This window comes from Gossypium hirsutum, chromosome A11 (genome assembly GCF_007990345.1).
Source record: "Gossypium hirsutum isolate 1008001.06 chromosome A11, Gossypium_hirsutum_v2.1, whole genome shotgun sequence".
In the NCBI taxonomy this organism is placed as follows: domain Eukaryota; kingdom Viridiplantae; phylum Streptophyta; class Magnoliopsida; order Malvales; family Malvaceae; genus Gossypium; species Gossypium hirsutum.
Genome location: NC_053434.1, coordinates 99321551 through 99342630, shown reverse-complemented (window position 1 = coordinate 99342630; position 21080 = coordinate 99321551). Strand labels below are relative to the sequence as shown.

General features: G+C 31.6%; 2 protein-coding genes across 2 annotated transcripts; both read right to left on the bottom strand.

The window, feature by feature from the left end:
- Positions 1–2408: 2408 nt before the first annotated feature.
- LOC107957687 (uncharacterized) lies at positions 2409–3374 on the bottom strand. The gene is made up of 2 exons (XM_016893234.2): positions 3016–3374; positions 2409–2885 (listed from the first exon to the last, which is right to left on the bottom strand). The coding sequence occupies exons 1-2, from the start codon at positions 3067–3069 to the stop codon at positions 2544–2546; spliced, it is 396 nt and encodes a 131-aa protein (XP_016748723.1). The 5' UTR covers positions 3070–3374; the 3' UTR covers positions 2409–2543.
- A 3257-nt stretch (positions 3375–6631) lies between these two features.
- On the bottom strand, positions 6632–7778 carry LOC107961248 (uncharacterized). The gene is made up of 2 exons (XM_016897437.2): positions 7520–7778; positions 6632–7289 (listed from the first exon to the last, which is right to left on the bottom strand). Exons 1-2 carry the CDS (start codon positions 7571–7573, stop codon positions 6972–6974), a joined length of 372 nt encoding a protein of 123 aa, XP_016752926.1. The 5' UTR covers positions 7574–7778; the 3' UTR covers positions 6632–6971.
- Between the last annotated feature and the right edge of the window lie 13302 nt (positions 7779–21080).

Here is a 21080-nt window from a genome sequence, read left to right as displayed (position 1 = left end):
GACAAAATTACAAACAAAACCTTTACCTCCACTTACCGAACAACTAATCAGAGGATGCACTAAAAGGAGACAATTGAAACGAAAATCATAACGAAAGGGAAAAAGGAAGGCAAAATTTTGGCAAAAGGGGAAAAATAGAACAACCGTCAAAAAGAAAATTGAGAGAAAAATTTGAAGAGAGAGAAAACCAAGATGTGACTGAAAATCCCTTGATTTTCTCCCATTATCCCCTCCATCATAACCACTGCAAAATTCCAATTCCAATCAAACTCATCCACTCGCCACACACCCCATGCAAAAAGAATTCCCTTGCTCACGCAAGGATTCGAACACAAGAGCTCCACCCCCCAGTAGTCCATTTATCCATCAGCCCAACAAGTCCATTCTAATATAAACTTACGAACAATTACCTAAAAGCCTACTAGCCAGAAATAGGGGTTAAGTTAGAAAAATACTAAAATTTGCCAAATGCAAGGCTTGAACTTGGGACCTCCCAGACACTTCCAGAACACTTAACCACTGAAGCAGATACTCAGTTGTGTCAATTAATTGCCAAAAGCAGAAACATAAAATTTGGGGCGTTACAAGGATTTTTTTCCACAGGGTTTTTATTTCAGTACGGTTTTAACGAGGCACATTATCTACCGATGGACGTCCAATAGGGAGTATTATGAATATCTTGTTAAGTGGATATCCATCAAGATCAAGATAAGTTTTGATGTACTTTAAATTCTAATAGTTATTAGAGGTAGACCTCTACTTCATTTATACTTCTTATGCCTATAAATAAAGACTTTGGAGAAGCTTTGTAAATATTCCGATTGATCAATAAAATACGTTCTCTCTTTACTCTCCCATTCTCTTTGTTCTTTACTTTCTATCTATTTATTTTATAACAGTTTTTAATTTTTTAAGGAGTTTTTAAGAATTTTTATTGGTTTGATAATGGTACAAATTACAGATAATATATATCCCATCAATTAAAAAAAATTACAACAAAATAAAACATGAATATAGGGTTTGAATTTTTATTTGTGCTTGTTATTTATGCAAAAAAGTATTATAAAAGATTGAAATATTTAAAAATATTTTAAATAATGAAAATTTATAATTTTTTGAATAAGTAAATTTTAGAAATTTGATGATAATGTAATCTTCCAAATCTGCAAAAGCTTTTTTTTTTAATTTTTATTTTTATAGTTTTAAATTTTAGATAGGTTGACTCTGGTTGAAAGATGAAATCCTGATTGAATATTAACTCAATTGATATGAATATTGTTGTCAATGTAAGAGGATATGGGTTCGAGTGCGTTGAAGCGCATTATCATCTTATTTATAGGTTGAGAGAGGATATGGATAATTTTAGACAATATGTCAAAAAAGATATCAGATATGACCAGAACTTATAATGAGATTGTTAGAAGAAAAATAAATCTCTTGAAATTTATGAAAAAGAAAAAAAAAGAAAGAGTAAAACACTAGTTGATGTTTAGAAGAATCGTACTTCCAAATTTATATATTAAAAAATTAATGGATAATTATCGAGATGATATGCAAGCCTTACGTTATTCAGATTAAATGAAGTGGACTTTAATAAAGTATGTATTAGATAAAAAATAAATTTTGTCGCATGGCATAAAACAACATAATTTATGAGAAAAATATTTTTAAAATTTTGTTTAATAGTAAATGTAGGTATGAATTTATATTAAATAATATTTAATTTTTGAATTTATAATTATGTTCTTTAAAGATAATATAAAAATAAAAAATTTTAATAATATTAATTATATATAATTTCATAACTGGATTAATAATTCAATTAAAAATGTATCAATTTAATAAAAATATTTAAATATAAATATTGAACGTGTGACGAGATGGACGTGGAATTTGACAGTCGATTTCATTAACGTTTGCTTATATGTGATCTTCTCAATAAAATGTGTTCTATTAACATCATTTTTAATTATATAATTAACTGAACGTGTATACGAGAAATTATAATTAAAAAAAATCTTAAGGCAATTTATTTATATTTAAAAATAAGGTAAATTATTAAAATAGCTATTTATATTTAAAAATGTTACGTTTTAGTCACTTATATTATTATTTTATTACGAAATGATCATTTATAGTTTAGATCTGTTACCTTTCCAAACGACAATTTGACGTGGCACTTAAAATGAATAAAATAAACCCCAACTGTTACTTCTCTTTAAACTAGAGAAAATTAAGTTTTAAAATAAAATTTTGTATTCTATTTTCATTAAAAATAATTTCTCATCCCAATTAGATATTTATGTTCACATTTAAAACTTATTTTAACTATTACGTCGGGCTGCCGTTTGAGATATTAACAGATCTTAACCGCAGATGACCATTTCGTAACAAAATAATAACTTAAGTGATTAAAACGTAACATTTTAAATATAAGTGACTAAAATATAACTAAAGTCAAACAAAAATAACTATTTTGACAGTTTAGCCTTAAAAATACTGAAAAAAGAAAAAAGAAAACTACGCCCCCACTATCGAACTATTCATGGCGACGATCGGCGGCGGCGGTAGCGGCGGCGTCGTTCCTGAAAAGGTCGAAGTTGGTTTGTATAAATAAGGTTCCTTGGATCGAGATTCTGAGCGTGGATTCTTTGCAAAGCGTCCCTCATGAAAGGGTCGTTTTCAAGCTGAATGAGACAATCGTAAACCCACAGATCGGTAAAGATATCGGCTACAAGCTGTCTCTCCATCTCTCCCCTAATCCTCCTAATTTGGTCCTCCATCTCTGCAGCTTCACCTTCCCAATCTTCCAATAATTCCGTCGCACGCATATTACGCCTTCTCTCCCTTCCCAATCTAAATCTCATAGCTCTTAGTCGTTGTCCCTGTTTCCACAATAAAGTATCCATAAGTTCAATTCCACCAGCAATTTTTTATTTATTATAAATTTGCTCATCATTGTTATGGTAGAAGAAGAAGCCAGTAACAGTAAAAGTGAAAAGAGGAGAAACTGACCAATAGGATTTGAGAGCGATGCTGCAAAATACGACGAAAGAAAAACCCAACCATTTGAAGTAGAAAAACAAAGCAATCGTCTGTCTGTTTTTGAATTAGATTAAGGCAAAGGTGGGAAAGGCATTCAATTCAAGATGAATTGGAATATTAAAACCCGATGATGCCACTAATCTACCTCAGTGTTTGAGCTTTTATGAACAATCTGTTTGTATCCAAGAAAGATAAATTGTATGCTGCTCTAATAATTTTGCAAAAAAGTCATCTCCTTCGCCAAGAAGTATTCATTTTCATTGGTTTAAACTGAAATAGTTCAACTCAAGTACTATACAAAAAAATGTATAAATTTGCTTTCCCTCCTTATCCTCTTCATAAATTAAAATCCTTAAATTAAATGGTAATTTTGTTTTAAAAGAATATCACGTGGCTAATTTAAGGCCGTCGAAGTTATGTAAGAAAAAAATTTTATTATCTTATATTCAGAATGAAAAAATTTATTATCTTTGTAAAGTGAGCAATTTTTTTTAAAAAAATTATGTAATCCAATTCAACAAAAGTTTTTTAATAATATTATAAATTAGACTTCAATTATTGTATCAAACTAATAAAAAATTAAATTCTAAATAATAAAAGTAATAGGATTAAATTTTAAATATCCAAAGGGGATCATCATTAGTCTTATAAAAATGGGTAATCCACTAAATTTAAAATGTTGTAATAGATATTCAACATTGACTCTCATATATATATATTGAAAAAGGAGGACTATATACAAAAATTGTTGCAAAAAATTCATTGTAACATGACAATTTGCAAGGAGTTTGAGCATTACATAATTATCAAAAAGTGCTTTCATCGATTCAATACATATGAAACATATTAGTTTAATTATCGATGCTTCAATAAGATTTTACCCTTACGGGGGATTTTTTTTTTAAATAACATGAATTAAAATGATGATGAAGCAGTGTTTTTCAGAACTATAATATCCTCCTCTTTATTTTGTTTCATGTTGATATCTTCATCAACATTATACAATGAGAATCTTAATATGTCGAAATTTATTTAAAACATAATATTTTAAATGATTATGACATGAACCCAATATTTAGCATACGTACTAGTAGGTTTAAGTTGTAGAGATTATCTATAGTATGTTTGAGGTATATTAAAAATAGAAAATTATGACGAATCAAAATTAAATAGAGATAATGTAAGTCGCTGAGATATTTCTTTTTCAACGAGATCTATATGGGCGGTGAGAAATTCGGCGACTCGCGCGGTCATCGCCTAGTTGATGGCTAAAAAATCAACAGATACTAAGCGGTCTCGCGATGCTCCCACCATTTTAACTTTTAAATCCACAGTCGTACGCTGATCGCACGTTCGCTGCCTCACATCCACCAAATACGTGCGTCCTCTGAAGACGTTGTCCTGCCATTTTACGTATCATCCACATCGACTTAGCCCCCAAAGCTCAAACTCATGAGATTGCAAAGAAGATAAACATTGATGTTCATTTACCTTATGAACATTACTAACCCCCACAACCCCCCCCCCACCAAAAAAAAAAAAAAGAACTTTATAGGAGAAAAAAAATAAATCCTTTTCATTTTCCTCTTTTTCCCGACATAAAATGAGATATAGGTAAAATCACTAAACAAAAAATAACTTAGAATCCATCTTTCCTTTCATTTATTGAATTAAAAAAAATTAAAAATGTAGGAATTTGATGTTCAGTTCTAAGAATCACAACATGAATTAATTAGATTAAGCCATGGGTTTTTACGGTCCTTTCAAAAGCACCAAGTCTATAAGATAAACATCTGCATATTTTGTTTAATTTATAATTTTCCATAAATATTTTGTTTGTAATTTTTTTCTAGGGAACAAAAGAGGCTTTGTGTGAGTTGAGAAGGAGGCGAAGAATTTAAGCCACAAGTTAGAAATAATTAATAATATATTAAGGAAGTGAACCTGAATTTGTCTGCTAAATAGATCAAAGTTAGAAATCATTGATTTGTCCTTTGGCACCGGGGATGCCTTCTCACAGGTATGGTTAAACAATAATCCGATAATAACAATAACAAAGTGGAGTGTCACCTTTGCCATATTCACATAAAACCTGTAAAACACAAATATATGGATATTTTGACAAAACTGTGGGTTCGAAGTTAGTGATACATATAAATAAATAAATAAACAAAGAATTTAAAGAGAGGCTGAAGCGAAAACTCATAAAGACAAATCGCAGCAGATAGTGATGATGTTGTGCCTTGATACTCGACTAAATCAATTTCCTTCTCACTCGATGGCTTCACAGTCCCAAGTAAGAAAGAAATTGATAGAATGGAGCATCAGAAATTTGTTGGAAAGTGAAGAACATAAAGAAGAAAGAGGGAGGTGTTGAAGAGGAATCTTTATACCTGCTGCTAAGCAAATTGCTACCCCATTTTATAGAGGTTGGGAGTCTTACTCGTACACCACTTTCCAACTAAGGGAGGAAAACTTGCGAGTGTGGACAAGATGTTTGGTTTGAAATACTTCTCAAGGTTAATTAAAACATGTAAATAAAATTTCAAATTTAGTTTTTTTCTTAAAAATCTTATAAATCAAGTCTTATTTTTTATTATTTAAAAAATTTAATTTAGGGGTGTTTATAATTCGATTAAAATCAAATTAACTGGTCGGTGGTTGAATTTAGTTCGGTCGAAGATTGGTTAATGATTTTTTAAAATTTAGATTATTAGTTAATTCAGTTCAAAATTAAGTGATTAACTGAAATAAATAATATATATTATATATAATATATTTTTATATTAGCAATATATTTTTTGAACTATTATTTTTATATTAATCGAAATAAATAATATATATTATATATAATATATTTTTTTGAACTGTTAAAAAAAAGAACATAATTAGGAATATTTTTTTATATGTTTTATACTTATTTTAACCAAAAGACAAAATATATAAATTTCGGTTAATGTATTTGAAAAAAAATTCAGTTCGGTTAATGGTTAAAGATTTTTACATTTCGGGTAATTCGGTTCGGCAATCGTTTGAACACCGCTACCTAGTATCGTAAGTATTTTCTATTAAAATTTGTCAACTTGGAATTCTGGTTAGACAATCCTCATATGATTGATAGGAAATAAGCATAATAAGTTGATAAATTTTGATAGAAACTACCAATGATGATAATGATTAGAATAGAAATTTTAAATTGAAAACAAATTAGAAGGATTGGATTTCTAAGCTTTTAAAGTAGAGAACTAAATCTCAAATTGTATACAATTAGAGGGAGTAACCACATTTTAACCACATGACATTGATAAAGTTGTTTTTGTTTGATCCAATAGAAAAAAGGCATTTGTTGTAGGCCCGTTTCTGAACTCCAAAAATATCGGAAGTCCACACAGCTATTAAAAAAAAGTTCATCAATCCTGGAATCAGAATACCTGAGTAGAAGATATTATTGCCTAAAAAGAATTAAATGAGTCAGAGGGAGCATGATATCCAGCAAGTCAAATGTAAATATTCTACCATAACATAAGATATTACAGAGAAAGGAGGCAAATGTATGAGAAAATATAAAATGTTCCATACCCGAGTCTTAGAAACAGATAAAATCATCCATACATTTTTTTAAAACATTAGACTTCACTGCTGAAATATCAAAGTACACCAGCAGTAACAATAAACATGTAGGGGATGGAAAACTAGGGGGAAACAGTAAGGCGGTGATGCAATCGGAATACACCATGGCATTACAACTACCATACACATAACCAGGACACTAACAGAAGCTTTATACCATAAACATAAGCATATTATTGACTCTACCAATGCCCTCCTTAGCCTAACAGTGTTTTACAAAGGTAGTACATATTGTACTTTTAAGAACAAAACGTGAGTTTAAATTTTGAAGATGGTGTTGTTGATAGAAACAACTATCAACTCATCGAATAGAATAAATCATACAGGTCATCCTGATTCTGATCAATGTGTTCCTCAGAAGTCACATCCAGATTCTGAGCATTGATCATTTCAAAAGCGTTCCTCATGAAAGGGTCGTTTTCAATCATAATAAGAAACTCATAAATCCACCCATCAGCAAGTTTACTGGCTTCAGACAACAGCTGGATCACTGCCCTAGTCCTCCAATACAGCTCCTCAATCTCTGAAGCTGCAACTTGAAAAGCTTTCAGTGACCGCATCATACGCCTATTAACCTTTCGCTCCCTTCCAAATCTAGCTCTCGGGTCTCGACCCTGTTTCCACAATCCACAAGCACGTTTTCAAGAATAAAAGCCACAGCTTTAATTTCACCTGCAAAGCTTATATATTTGAACTAAGGTCTCAACTTTTTCTTTTGGATCAACACACTTCCCAATTCCAAATAATGAAAAAGGAAAATTTTGCTCCATTTTACAGCTTTGACAAACAGAACATGGAAAACATTGAAACTAAAGTGAAAGATAAAGAAACCCGACAGGCCGACCTCGATGTTAAAGCAACGCAGGCAAAACTTGCGGCGAATCCGAAACCCTTCCATTTCAGATAGATGCAGTTAGAAAGCTACGAAGTGGAAAGGCCTTTTCTTTTTCTGGGTGGTTTGGGACAAGAGACTGTAAGGAGAAGAAAAGAGAAATGGCAAGTGGTTAAATGGAAGGAGTAGAGCATGGTGGTGTGCTTACGAAAGCACCACCCGCCCTTTACTCTTATCGAACGTTCAATCGCGCGCTGGTCGAGAGATCACTTTGGATGTAGAAAATGGAGCAAATGCAACTTGTCGGACCCATTGCTTAGGAAAAGTCTTCTTCCCTGCAAAGCGTACTATTTTATTACTTAAAAAAAATGCAAATTTAATTGTTATAATACCTATAATTAATGTTAAAAGTTAATATATATTTTAAAAGCATTACACAAATTTACAATATAACATAAAAATAATTAAAATAATAAGATATTATGATGTGAATGTAAACAATTCAAATTTAATATAAAATAAATTATTAATATTAGATTATAACACCTTTTATCATGTAGGTAAAAGATATGCAAAAACTATATTTATAAAATATCTGGATATCTATTAATTAGTGTTGTACATGTGCTAGGTGAACTTGTTAGTGGTTGGGTTGAATTCGGGTTTAAATTTAAATAAAATAATTTTTAAAATTTTTTATTTAAATTTAAGTTTAAAATATATAAATATTAATAAAATATATTTTATTAATTTCAAATAATAATATAGGTTTTTTTATTTATATGGTTCAAGTGTGAATTTAGATTTTTTTAAAAATAGAATTCAACCAACTATCCACGCTTATTTAGGATGACATTTATTATTATATAGTAATTGCATTAAAATAATTAAAAAAATACTTAGCATTATCTTAAATCCATTTTTGAAAATTTTTTTATTTCATCATAGTGGATAGAATAATTATCCTTTCTCAAATCTACATAAACTTTTTGGTTGATTTATGTTTTTCAAATTTTAAAAAAATGTTATTTAAAATAAAAAATTGTAGATACTATCATCTTACATTAAAATATGTAAAATATTATTAATAAGTATTAGATATAATGGTAAGGCACTTTATATTCTTAAATGGAGAGCTCATGTTCAAATCTTTAATACAAAGTTGTTGGAAAAATCAACTATGAATGTAGAGAAGATTAATCTTTATGAAATATAAAATTAATATGAAAAAGATATTTATTCCAAGAAAAAAAAAGTAAAATATTACTTTATTTAATTATATAAATTAATTGAATTAATATCAATATTCTTTAAATCTAAATATGATTGTGAGAAATATTCGAAAGAAAAAGAAGATGGTGACTAAATAGACCCACCATTTAATTGCCAGGATCGTGCGCTCTCATGTCACGAGCCGCAGTTCAAAGCCCATGACTATTGCACACAATACATCCCATAGAGGTCTACCATTGACATGGGGATCATTTGGCCCACAAGAGCTGGCCCGATTGAAAGAGCTGTTGGAGAAACCTGTTAGATTGAAGTTTGGATGGCCCAATAATGAAGATATGGCAACATAGGCTACCTTGGTAAATAGGGAAACTAATCTTAGAAGATTGAAGGGAATTATATCTTGTAAAATTAGATTGGACTTGATTATGTAAATTGATTATGTAATCTTGTAAATCCTTAGATTTAAGGGATAGGCTAATCTTGTCCATCGATGTAACTTGATCTAGACCGTCAGTTTTGAAGGAGCTCAACTATAAATAGAGAGCCTCCCCATCACTTGTAACTCACTTCATTCTTTCAATGTTTATTGTATTCTTTTAAAGAAAGTAACAGAATTAGAAGCATTTTCTCAAAAACCCATTGTGCATAGTTTGCTGTTACTTTTTGTTCTTTTGTGCCTTCTTTTGGCTAAGTTGGTTCTGCCTTAGAGGAATTCTTTGTAAATCCTCAATTGTTTGGTGGTTAAGCTGATTTAGGCGTGTTTGCATCGAAAGGATTGCCTAAGGCTGCACGAAACGCGAGACGAAAGTTCTAACCCCGTGACAAGTGGTATCTGAGCTATGGTTACGAAGGCACTGTCGAGATGTTGAAAGAAATTACCGATCAGGAGTGGGCCAGAAAACCAATCCTTTTAAAAGATATGTTGTTAGATGTAAATGAACAAGTGGACAAACTCAAGGAGTCTATAGAGGACATAAATGATCGTATAGATAACTAGATGGAGTAGTCTAGAAATTATATGACCATGTCTCTCAATTCTACTGTGGATAAGGTAAACAAGTTGTTAAATTCACATAGGAACGATACTCTCGAAGCCATAATAATGACTTTGAAGGAGAAAACAATGCTACGACAAAGGCTTCGAGCACAAGAATTGAGGAGCTCGAGGGAAAGCTTGCCTTGTGTCAAGTGTAGCACTTAATTGTGAGGATGTTTCGAAGCTAAAAGAGTTTATGGGGAGAAGGTCTGCATGCGATGTGGACAATTTCTTGTGGAGGATGGAACACTACTATAACAACCTAATTTTTAGTGGTGTCGAAAACAGTGATTCGAGACACTAAATCTGGCGAGTGAGTTCAAAGAATTTAATAAATTAACATTTATGAGTCAAGTATGGCATTAAAAGTATTTTTGAATTAGTGAATTTTGTGATTTAGAACAATTTATAAGATAAATTGGGTCAAAAACGAGGTATCGAGACCTCGAGTTCATAAACTGAGCCATAAATATTTTTATAAATATTTATGGAGTGTTAATGAGTTAATATTAAAGTTTCGTTCGGGAATTTTAACGTTTTGATAGTTAATTAATTAAAAAGGACTAAATTGTAAAAATGTATAAAACTTGCTAAAGTGATTAAAAAGCTTAAGTGTCTAATGAGGAAGGATTTTTAAAAGGAAATTAGACCCAAATTATATGGGTTGGATGGTATAGGTATAGAAATAGACAAGAAAACAATGTGAAGTAAGGGTAAAATGGTAATTTGGTTAAAATTAAATATAAAACAAGTGACTAAATTGAAAAATCTAGACATTTCTTCTTAATTATCAGCAAAAAATGGCATAGGATGTCTGAAACAAGCTGGTTTTTCATATTTTTTCACCATATCGAGAATCTGAAGATAAACGTGGAAAAGAGAAAATTATCGATTAGTCTTTGAATTCCTACAACTTCTATAGATGGCCTAGGTAAGTTCTATAGTTAAATTTTATGATTGATTGTTAAAATTAGAGATTATATAATGTATTATTTCATATCTTTGTTGTGGAACCATGATTATTATGATAAAATGAAAATCGAAAAAAAAGTTCAAATTGAGTAGAACGCAGGATTAAGTACAATCATTCTGTGATCAGTGACAAATTGACGGATAAGACCATGGTTGGACCACGACAAAGTGTGGAATGTAAGACCATAGCTAGGCAATGGCATTTCAGTGAAAAGACCATAATTGGATTATGACATTGTGAACGTAAGACTATGGTTGGACCATAGCAGTATATGTGTGTAACACCACTTTACCCGAGACCGTCGCCGGAGTCGAGCACGAGGTGTTAACAGACTTAAATTATCACTTAAACAATTTCAAACAATTTATTTCACCTTTCATAATAAACTGCCCATCTGCATCACAGTCGCTAAAGAAATCATATCTTGAGTTACGAAACTCAAAATTAAAATCTGTAAATTTTCCCTGAAACTAGACTCATATATCTATTTACTAATCTTTTTCTATAATTTTTGGTTGGGCCAATTAGTACAGTTTATTAGTTAAAATTTCCCCTATTTTTTTGTCCAACAGTTCTGACCTCTCTTCACTAAAAATTATTTTTCTCATAGTACAGAATTCGGATAAAGCTTCCATCTATCTTTCTAGAGAATATACTCATTAAGTATTTTAATAATATAAATTACAACCCATAATTATTTTTATACAATTTTTAATGATTTTCTCAAATTGGAATAGGGGATCACGAAGTCATTTAGACTCTGTCTCACAACAATTTAAATATCTCATAATATAAATTTCTATTGCATATATTGTTTCTTTTATGTGAAACTAGACTCATTGAGATTTAACGTCATATTTTATTCAGCCCTTAATTCAATTTCCACAATTTATGGTGAATTTCCAAACTTGCACCACTACAGTAATCCAAAACTGCCAAGGCTAAATTTACTCATTCATTACTATTATTCACCAAATCCATACAATATCATTTCATTCATAATGGTAAGAACATGTAATTATGCTTCATAAGCATAAATCCATAATCTCAATGTCATCAAATATCAAGGACTTATTCCAAATCATGTCATTTTCATAATATTCACCAAATACTATATACATCATAGATCATCACATGTCAAGGCATCACACATAAGTTTAGTGTACATACATGTACAACTTGTAACATAACTCAAAGACATACTCACCAATGGCTTATCTCATTGGGATCATCAACAAATATTTTGTAATACCCTTAACTCGTATCCGTCACCGGAATAGGGATTCGGAGTATTACCAAAATTTACAGATCATTTAACAAAAATTTCGCTTCACATAACATTCATACCTGAAATCAATCAAATTTAATCATAGTGTCCCTTATGTGAGCCATCGAGGCCCAGAATATAAATATCGGGACTTAACCGAGAACTCAGAAATTTTTTTGAAAATATTTAAAATTTTTCAACACTGTAAGGGGTCACAGGCTGTGTGGTCAGATCGTGTGGTTCACACAATATTCACGAAGTTATCATCAATTCATATGAAATAACACATCATGAAATTCATAAAATTAACAAATGGCCACTAAAATTTAGTTATACAAACTCACAAGTATGATTTTTGTATTACAACGATAATCATAATTTCATAATAAATATTCCAAATAAAACATTATATCATTTCTAATTCAACATTTATCAATTATAATCGGGCATGTGATCAATTTATACACAAGTCATTCATATATATATATGTATATTTTCCTCCTCCTCCTCTCCATCCACATCCTTAGTATAAACAACACACTTGTAGGTAGAATTATCCATAATTTTCACTATCTACTTATGTGAATATTCAAGCTGTCCATCTTTGTCATAGTCACTAAATTATTTTTATCTTGAGATACAGAACTCTAAATTAAGATCCATAAATTTTCCCAGAAACTAGACTCATATTTCTTCTTATTATAAAAAGTTCATAATTTTTGGTTGGGCCAATTAATACAGTTTATTCATTGAAGTCTCCCCTCTTCTACTGTCTGACAGTTCCGACCCTTCTTCACTAAAAATTAATTATCTTATCGTAAAGGATTCGAATGATGTCTTCATTTGTTTCTCTTGAAAATAGACTCATTCAGGATTCTAAACATATAAATTTAATCCCATAATTATTTTTATCCAAATTTTGATGATTGTCCACATTCAGAATAGGGGAACTCGAAATCATTCTGACATTGTCTCACAAAAGTTATTGTATCTCATGATTTACAATTCCATTGCTTTCATAATTTCTTTTATAAGAAACTAGACTCAATAATATTTAATTTCATATTTTATTCATCCTCTAATTTGATTTCTACAATTTTTAGTGATTTTTCAAAATTAAAGTACTGCTGCTGCCCAAAACAGTTTTATTGCAAAATGTTGATTTCTATTTTGCCCCAAATTTCACAATTCATACAATTCAGTCCTTGCTCAATTAACCCCTCAATTAAGATAATTTTCTCAATTAAGATAATTTTCTCAATTAATACTTTCTCTAGACATTATAAGTTATTTCATAACTATTGAAATTTAAAATTTCCACATAAAACTCTAACTTCAAACTCTTTTACAATTAGGTCCCAAACATTTACTTTCTATTCAATTCTTTCAATAAAATCAAAATATAAACAATTTAAAGCTCTAATTCCATGTCAAATCATCATATACTTCCAGCACTCATCCATAAAAACTTCAAAAATTAGCCATGGAATCAAAAACTAATGAAATAGTAAATTGGACCCAATTGTAAAGGTCCAAACATAAAAATTTCAAGGAGAAAGGTAAGAATTAAACTTACATGAAGCTAGAGTATGAAAACCAGCTTGAACCCTTCTCCATGGTTGTTTTTCAGCTGATGAATATGAAGAGAAATGAAGAGAATTCTAGATATTCCAATTTAGTCCCATTTTTATTTAGCCCATTTTGGAATTTTCTAATTTTTCCCTTATTTCACCCATTTCCTGATTTTTCTCAGCTATTGCCGCCCAAAATATCTCCTTTGAGCTTATTTGCACTTTAGGTCCTTCCTCATTTGAAAATTGAGCTATTTAATCCTTTTAGCAACTTTTACACCTTTTTCAATTTAGTCCTTTTTATTTAATTAACCACCCAAACGTCAAAATTTTCTGACTAAATTTTATTACTAACTCACCAACACTCCATAAATATTTCTAAAAATATATATGGCTCGATTTATGAAGTCGAGGTCTCGATACCTCATTCTCGACCCAATTTACCTAATTAATTCTTTTAAATCACCAAATTCACTAATTCAAAAATGCTTTTATATTCACATTTGAATTATAGGTATTAATCTATTAAATTTTCAACTCACTCATCGAATTTAGTAATCTCAAATCTCTATTCCTGATACCACTGAAAATTAGGCTATTACATACTTCGCCAAATTACCCGTTGAACACTCGAAATATAATTGGATACATGAATGCATGCACATAAGTGCCATGCCCACAGCTAGACAAACTCAATAGCCTGCGGAATATATGTGTAGCCAAGCTACCATGTAACCCACCCATAAGTGAACTCGGACTCAACTCAACGAGTTCGGATGCCTAGTTACATCTCACGAACTCGGACTCAACTCAACGAGTTCGGAACTCAAATATCCTAGTGACATGTCACTTGTATCCTAATCTATTCCTAAGGTTCAAACGAGATTTTCCTCAATCACACATCTTTGCCGTCTTCCACGAAATGTTGGAACCGATACTTGGTAGCATTTCATATTTATCAAGTAGCTCACATAATTTGTATATTACTCAATAATAACCACAAAGCATAATATTTTGTATGTTACTCAATAATAACCACAAAGTATAATATTTCATGATAATAATCATCATATCGAATAAATATCATTAAATTACTTAAAATGACAATTATGTTACTACATTTACACCTGAACTTACCGCGGTACAAAATGTTAGAAAGCGAGCCTATTCCTCGTAAACTTTATTTTTCCCTCGATCCCGACTCGAATCTTATTTCTCTTGATCTAAAATAAAAAATTTAGCTTATTTAATAATCACATTTATTAAAACAGTCCTTGACTCAAACTTTGGTAAAATTACATTTTTGCTCCTAAACTTTTACATATTTACACTTTTGCTTCAAGGCTCGGAAATTAAACTTTATCCTATTTTCTTATGTTTTATGACATGCTGATCATTTTTCCCTTCTATGGCAACATCAAATTCTCACTCTAACATGTACCTATGAACATTAGGTATTTTTACCGATTTTGTCGTTTTACTCGTTTTCACGTAAAATCGCTTAGTAAAAGTTGTTTAACACAATTTCAAGCTTCATATTCTACCATAAAAAATCAAAATAAACACATTTCACCTATGGGTATTTTTCCAAATATAAACCTTAGGTTAAATTATTGCTAGAATAAGCTTAACCAAGTTACCGGGATTTCAAAAATATAAAGAACTTTAAAAATGGGGCTAAAATGGACTTACAATCGAGCTTGGTAGCTTGAAAAACCCTAGATATGTCTTCCTCATGTAAAATTCGGCCAAGGGGTTGAAGATGGACAAAAATTGGCTTTTAATTTTGTTTTTAATTCATTTTAATAACTAAATGACAAAAATGCCCTTAATTAAAAACTATGGTGTTTTATCTTCCTTTAGGTATTTTTTTCCAAAATAGTATAATGGTCTAATTACTATCCAAGGACCTCCACTTTAAAAACCCATTACTCACAAGTACTTAGTACCTTTGTGAACTAGAACACACATTTTATAACTCTTGCAATTTAGTCCTAAATATCAAATTGGACCCTCTATCGATAAAATTTCTAAACGAAATTTCACAAAATCATGAAGTCATGCCATAGACCTTAAAATGATAATAAAATAATTATTTTTATCTCAGATTTGTCATCCCAAAACTAGTATTCTGATTAGGCCCTAATTCGGGATATTAGAATGTGTGCACGTGTAAGACCATAGCAGGGCTATGGCATCATAATAAAGTGAAAAACCATAGCGAGACTATGGCATTGTGATATGTACAAGACCATGGCAAGGTCATGATAATTTATGTGTAAGACCATAGTTGGACTATGGCTTTAAGCAAACGATGTACTCAAATCTGTAAGACTGTAACGCCCCCACACCCAAGACCATCACCGGAGTCGAGCTTGAGGGGTTACCGAACATAATTTATCAATTTAAGAACTTTAAATCATTTGTTTCTACATTCACAGCTTTCTAGCTACTCGCGTCACAGTTACAAGAAAAATCATATCTCGAGTTACGAAACTCGAAATCAAGATCTGTAAATTTTCTATGAATCTAGACTCATATATATATTTACTAATTTTTTTCTAGAATTTTTTATTGGGCCAATTAGTACAGTTTATTAATTAAAGTATCCCCTATTTCAGGGTTCAACTGCTCTGACCTCTGTGTATTACGAATCAGATATATCTCTATACAAAATTTCAATGACTTTGAGGTTTGTTTCTATTAAAACTAGACTCAATAAGGAATCTTTACATATAAATAACAACTTCTAATTATTTTAGTAAAATTTATTATGAATTTTTAAAATCAGAAAAGGGGATCCAGAAATCACTCTGGCCCTGTTTCGTAAAAGTTTAAATATCTCATAAAATATAATTTATATTCCTGTTTTGTTCAATCCATATGAAAATAGACTCATTAAGCTTCAATTTCATAACTTACTCATCATTTAGTTCCATTTATATTATTTTTAGTGATTTTTCAAATTTATGTCATTGCTGCAGCAATATTCTGTTTTAAGGCAAGTTTCATCTTTCCGTGAATTTTTATGAACTAGATAACCTATTAAACTTCCATGATATCAAACATGATCTAAATTAGCCATCACCATGACTTATCAATATCAAACATTTTCTCAACCAAACATGGCCATATCATAAAATTATTTACACAAAATAGGCATATTGCTATACATGCCATACTTAAGTAGTTGTACAAGCCATTTACCAAGATAAAGTCCTTTGGATAGTGTGATCGAACTTTCGACTTGTCCCGATTCCTGAGCCGACTTGTTCAAAACTACAGTGAATGAAAAGGAAGGAGTAAGCGTAAATGCTTAGTAAGTTCATATGTAAATAACAAGTAACATAACAATACAAATATACCAAACAACTTTAGCATGGTATCACCAAAACATATATCATATTTCTAAACATTATTCATCATCTTACCACCTTAGCGTTGTTGTATCTATTATCAACCCGAGGGTTAAGAACATACCTGTCCAAAGTGTCCATTTGACAACACTTACCAATACGTCGCTTGCATCTTAAGTGTTCTTTCATTTCACTAGAAATTTCACCCGTTGAACACATCGGAATACAACTCGGATACACGGATAATTTGAACATAAGTGCCTCATATGTAATCAAGAAATCATGTAACCCGCCCCTAAGTGAACTCGGACTCAACTCAACAAGCTCGGGCGTTCGCATCTATAAGTGAACTCGGACTCAACTCAACGAGCTCGGATGCCTAGTTACATCTCACGAACTCGGACTCAACTCAACGAGTTCGGATGCTCAACCATCCTAGTGACATGTCACTTGTATCCTAATCTATTCCTAAGGTTCAAACGGGCTTTTTCCCTCGATCTCACATTTGCCGTCTTCCATGGAATATCGGAACCAATACTCGGTAGCAATTCATATTTATCAAGTAGTAAACATAATTTGCATATTACTCAACATTAACCACAAAGCATAATATTTCACGATTAAAATTAGCATATCATATAATTAACATTAATAACTTAAAAATAACATTTATGCTACATTATTTACACATGAACTTACCTTGGTACCAAAATATAAAGATTTTGCAATTTAGTCCACAATCTTTTCTTTTCCATGATCACGACTTGAATCTCGTTTTTCTTGATCTATAATACCAAATTAATCTTATTTAATACATACATTTATCAAAATAGCATTTAATACGAACTTTAAAAAAATTACACTTTTGCCCCTAAACTTTTACATAATTACACTTTTGCCCCTAGGCTCGGGAATTAAACTTTATTCCTTATTCTTTTGTTTTATAACATGCTGATCACTTTTCCCTTCTATGGCAACATCAAATTCTCTCTCTAACATATACTTGTGACTATTAGGTATTTTTGCCGATTAAGCCCTTTTATTCGTTTTCACTAAAAACCGAGTAGCACAAGTTGTCTAACATAATTTAAAACCCTATATTCTATCATAAAACATCAAAATACACAAATTTCACCTATGGGTATTTTTCCAAATATAAACCCTAGGTTGAATTATTGCTAGCATAAGCTTAATCGAGCTTCCGGGATTCCAAAAACGTAAAGAACATTAAAAACGGGGCTTGGAATCACTTACTATGGAGCTTGGAAGCTTGAAACAAACCCTAGCTATGGAGAACCCTTGAAATTTCGGCCTAATGAAGAAGATGGACAAAAATTGGCTTTTAATTTTGTTTTTAATTCATTTTAATAATTAAATGACCAAAATACCCTTACTACTAAACTTTCCAAAAATTCCTTCCATGTCCTAATTTTGTCCATGAACTTAAAATTGGTCAAATTGCTATTTAAGACCTCCTCATTAATATTCCAAAAAAATTTCATACTAAAAACTTCTAGAATGCAAGTTTTGTAACTTATTCGATTTAGTCCCTACTTTCAATTTAAGCACTTTAGGCATAGAATTTCATCACAAAATTTTCACACAATCATGCAATCATATCATAAACATCAAAATCATTGTAAAATAATTATTTCTATCTCGGATTTGTGGTCACGAAACCACTATTCCGATTAAGCTCTAATTCAGGATATTACAACTCTCCCCCCTTTTAAGGATTTTCGTCCTCGAAAATCTTACCGGTAAACAGGTGTGGGTATTGGTTTCTCATAGTTTCTTCAGGTTCCCATGTAGTCTCTTCTACCCCATGCTTTTGCCACAACACTTTTACAAGTGCAACACTTTTATTTCTTAGTTGTTTGACTTCTCGAGCTAAAATCTTAATCGGTTCTTCTTCATAAGTCATATCCGGTCGCAGTTCAATTTCTGTCGGTGAAATTATATGTGAAGGATCCGAGTGATACCGACGTAACATAGATACGTGAAACACATCATGAATCTTCTCTAATTCGGGTGGTACCGCTAGCCGATATGCTACCGGTCCAACTTTTTCAATTATTTCATACGGTCCAATAAAACGCGGACTTAACTTGCCCTTTCATCCAAATCTAAGGACTTTCTTCCATGGAGACACTTTCAAAAATACCTTATCACCAACTTGAAACTCCATTTGCTTTCGTTTCAAATCCGCATAAGATTTCTGTCTATCTGAAGTAGCTTTCAAACAATCTCGAATCACTTTCACCTTTTATTCGGTTTATTTTATTAAATCAACTCCATAAATCTAATTTTCCTTGAGTTCAGTCCAATACAATTGCGTCCGAAATTTACGACCATATAATACTTCATAAGGTGCCATCTTCAAACTTGTCTGATAACTATTATTATAAGCAAATTCTACCAACGGTAAATACTTTTCCCAACTACCTTGAAATTCCAATACACAACATCTGAGCATGTCTTCAAGAATCTAAATTACTCTCTCTGATTGTCCATCAGTTTGTGGATGAAAGGCAGTGCTGAAATTTAACTTTGTACCTAATGCTTCTTGCAACTTTTGCCAAAACCGTGAGGTAAACCTCGGATCTCTATCTGAAATGATTGACAAAGGTATCCCATGAAGTCTAACAATCTCTCAGATATACAATTCAGCCAACTTATTAAGAGAATAATCTGTACGTACCAGAATAAAATGAGCCGATTTAGTCAGTCTGTCAACTATTGCCCAGATGGCATTTTTCTTCACTGGAGTTAACGGCAACCCTGATATAAAATCCATAGTAATCCGATCCCATTTCCATTCAGGAACCATAATAGGCTGGAGTAATCCCGAAGGTACTTGGTGTTCAGCTTTCACTTGTTGGCAAACTAAGCACTTTGATACAAACTCGGAAATATCTCTTTTCATTCCACTCCACCAGTACATTTTCTTCAAGTCATTATACATCTTCGTACTGCCCGGATGAACCGCTAAACAACCATTATGTTCTTCATGCAAAATCTTTTGAATCAACTCATCATTTTTCGGTACACAAATCCGATTTTTAAACATCAAACAACCATCAGAACCGATTCTGAAATCTGATCCCGTATCAGCTTCACACTGTTTTCTTTTGGCTAGCAAATCTTGATCATTTTTTTGAGCTTCAGAAATCTCTTGTAAAAACATCGGTCTTGCTCTTAACTCTGCTAGAATCGAACCGTCATCTGAAATTTTCAACTGAGTGTTCATAACTCTCAAAGCAAACAACAACTTTCTGCTTAAAGCATCGGCAACCACATTCGCTTTTCCTGGATGATAATCGATAACAAGCTCGTAATCTTTCAATAACTCCAACCATCTTTGCTGTCTCAAATTCAAGTCTTTTTGTGACATCAAGTATTTAAGACTTTTGTGATCAGTATATACTCGGCACTTTTCACCATACAAATAATGTCGCCAAATCTTTAAAGCAAATACCACCGCAGCCAATTCCAAATCGTGAGTAGGATAGTTCTTCTCATGAGGTTTTAACTGTCTCGAAGCATAAGCCACCACTTTTCCTTCTTGCATGAGTACACACCCCAAACCATTTAGAGAAGCATCACTATACACCACAAATTCTTTACCTGATTCGGGTTGTATCAACACTGGTGCTTCAGTTAATAACTTTTCCAATTCTTCGAAACTCTGTTGATATTCTTCCGTCCATTCAAATTTAACATTCTTTCGGAGTAGTCTAGTCATAGGATAAGCAATTATAGAAAATCCATTTACGAACCGCCGATAATACCCAGCTAGCCCCAAGAAACTTCTAACTTTAGTTACGTTTTTCGGTGGTTTCCAATCAACAATGGCTGAAATTTTACTAGGATCAACCCGTATACCATCACCTGAAACAATATGACCCAAAAATCCAACTTCCCGGAGCCAAAATTCACTTTTACTAAACTTAGCATACAGTTGCTTATCTCTCAAATTTTGCAAAACTATCCTCAAATGCTCAGCATGCTCTGTCTCATCTTTTGAATAAATTAAAATATCATCTATAAACACCACAACAAATCTGTCCAAGTATGGCCGAAATATGCGATTCATTAAATCCATAAACACAGCAGGAGCATTTGTCAACCCGAATG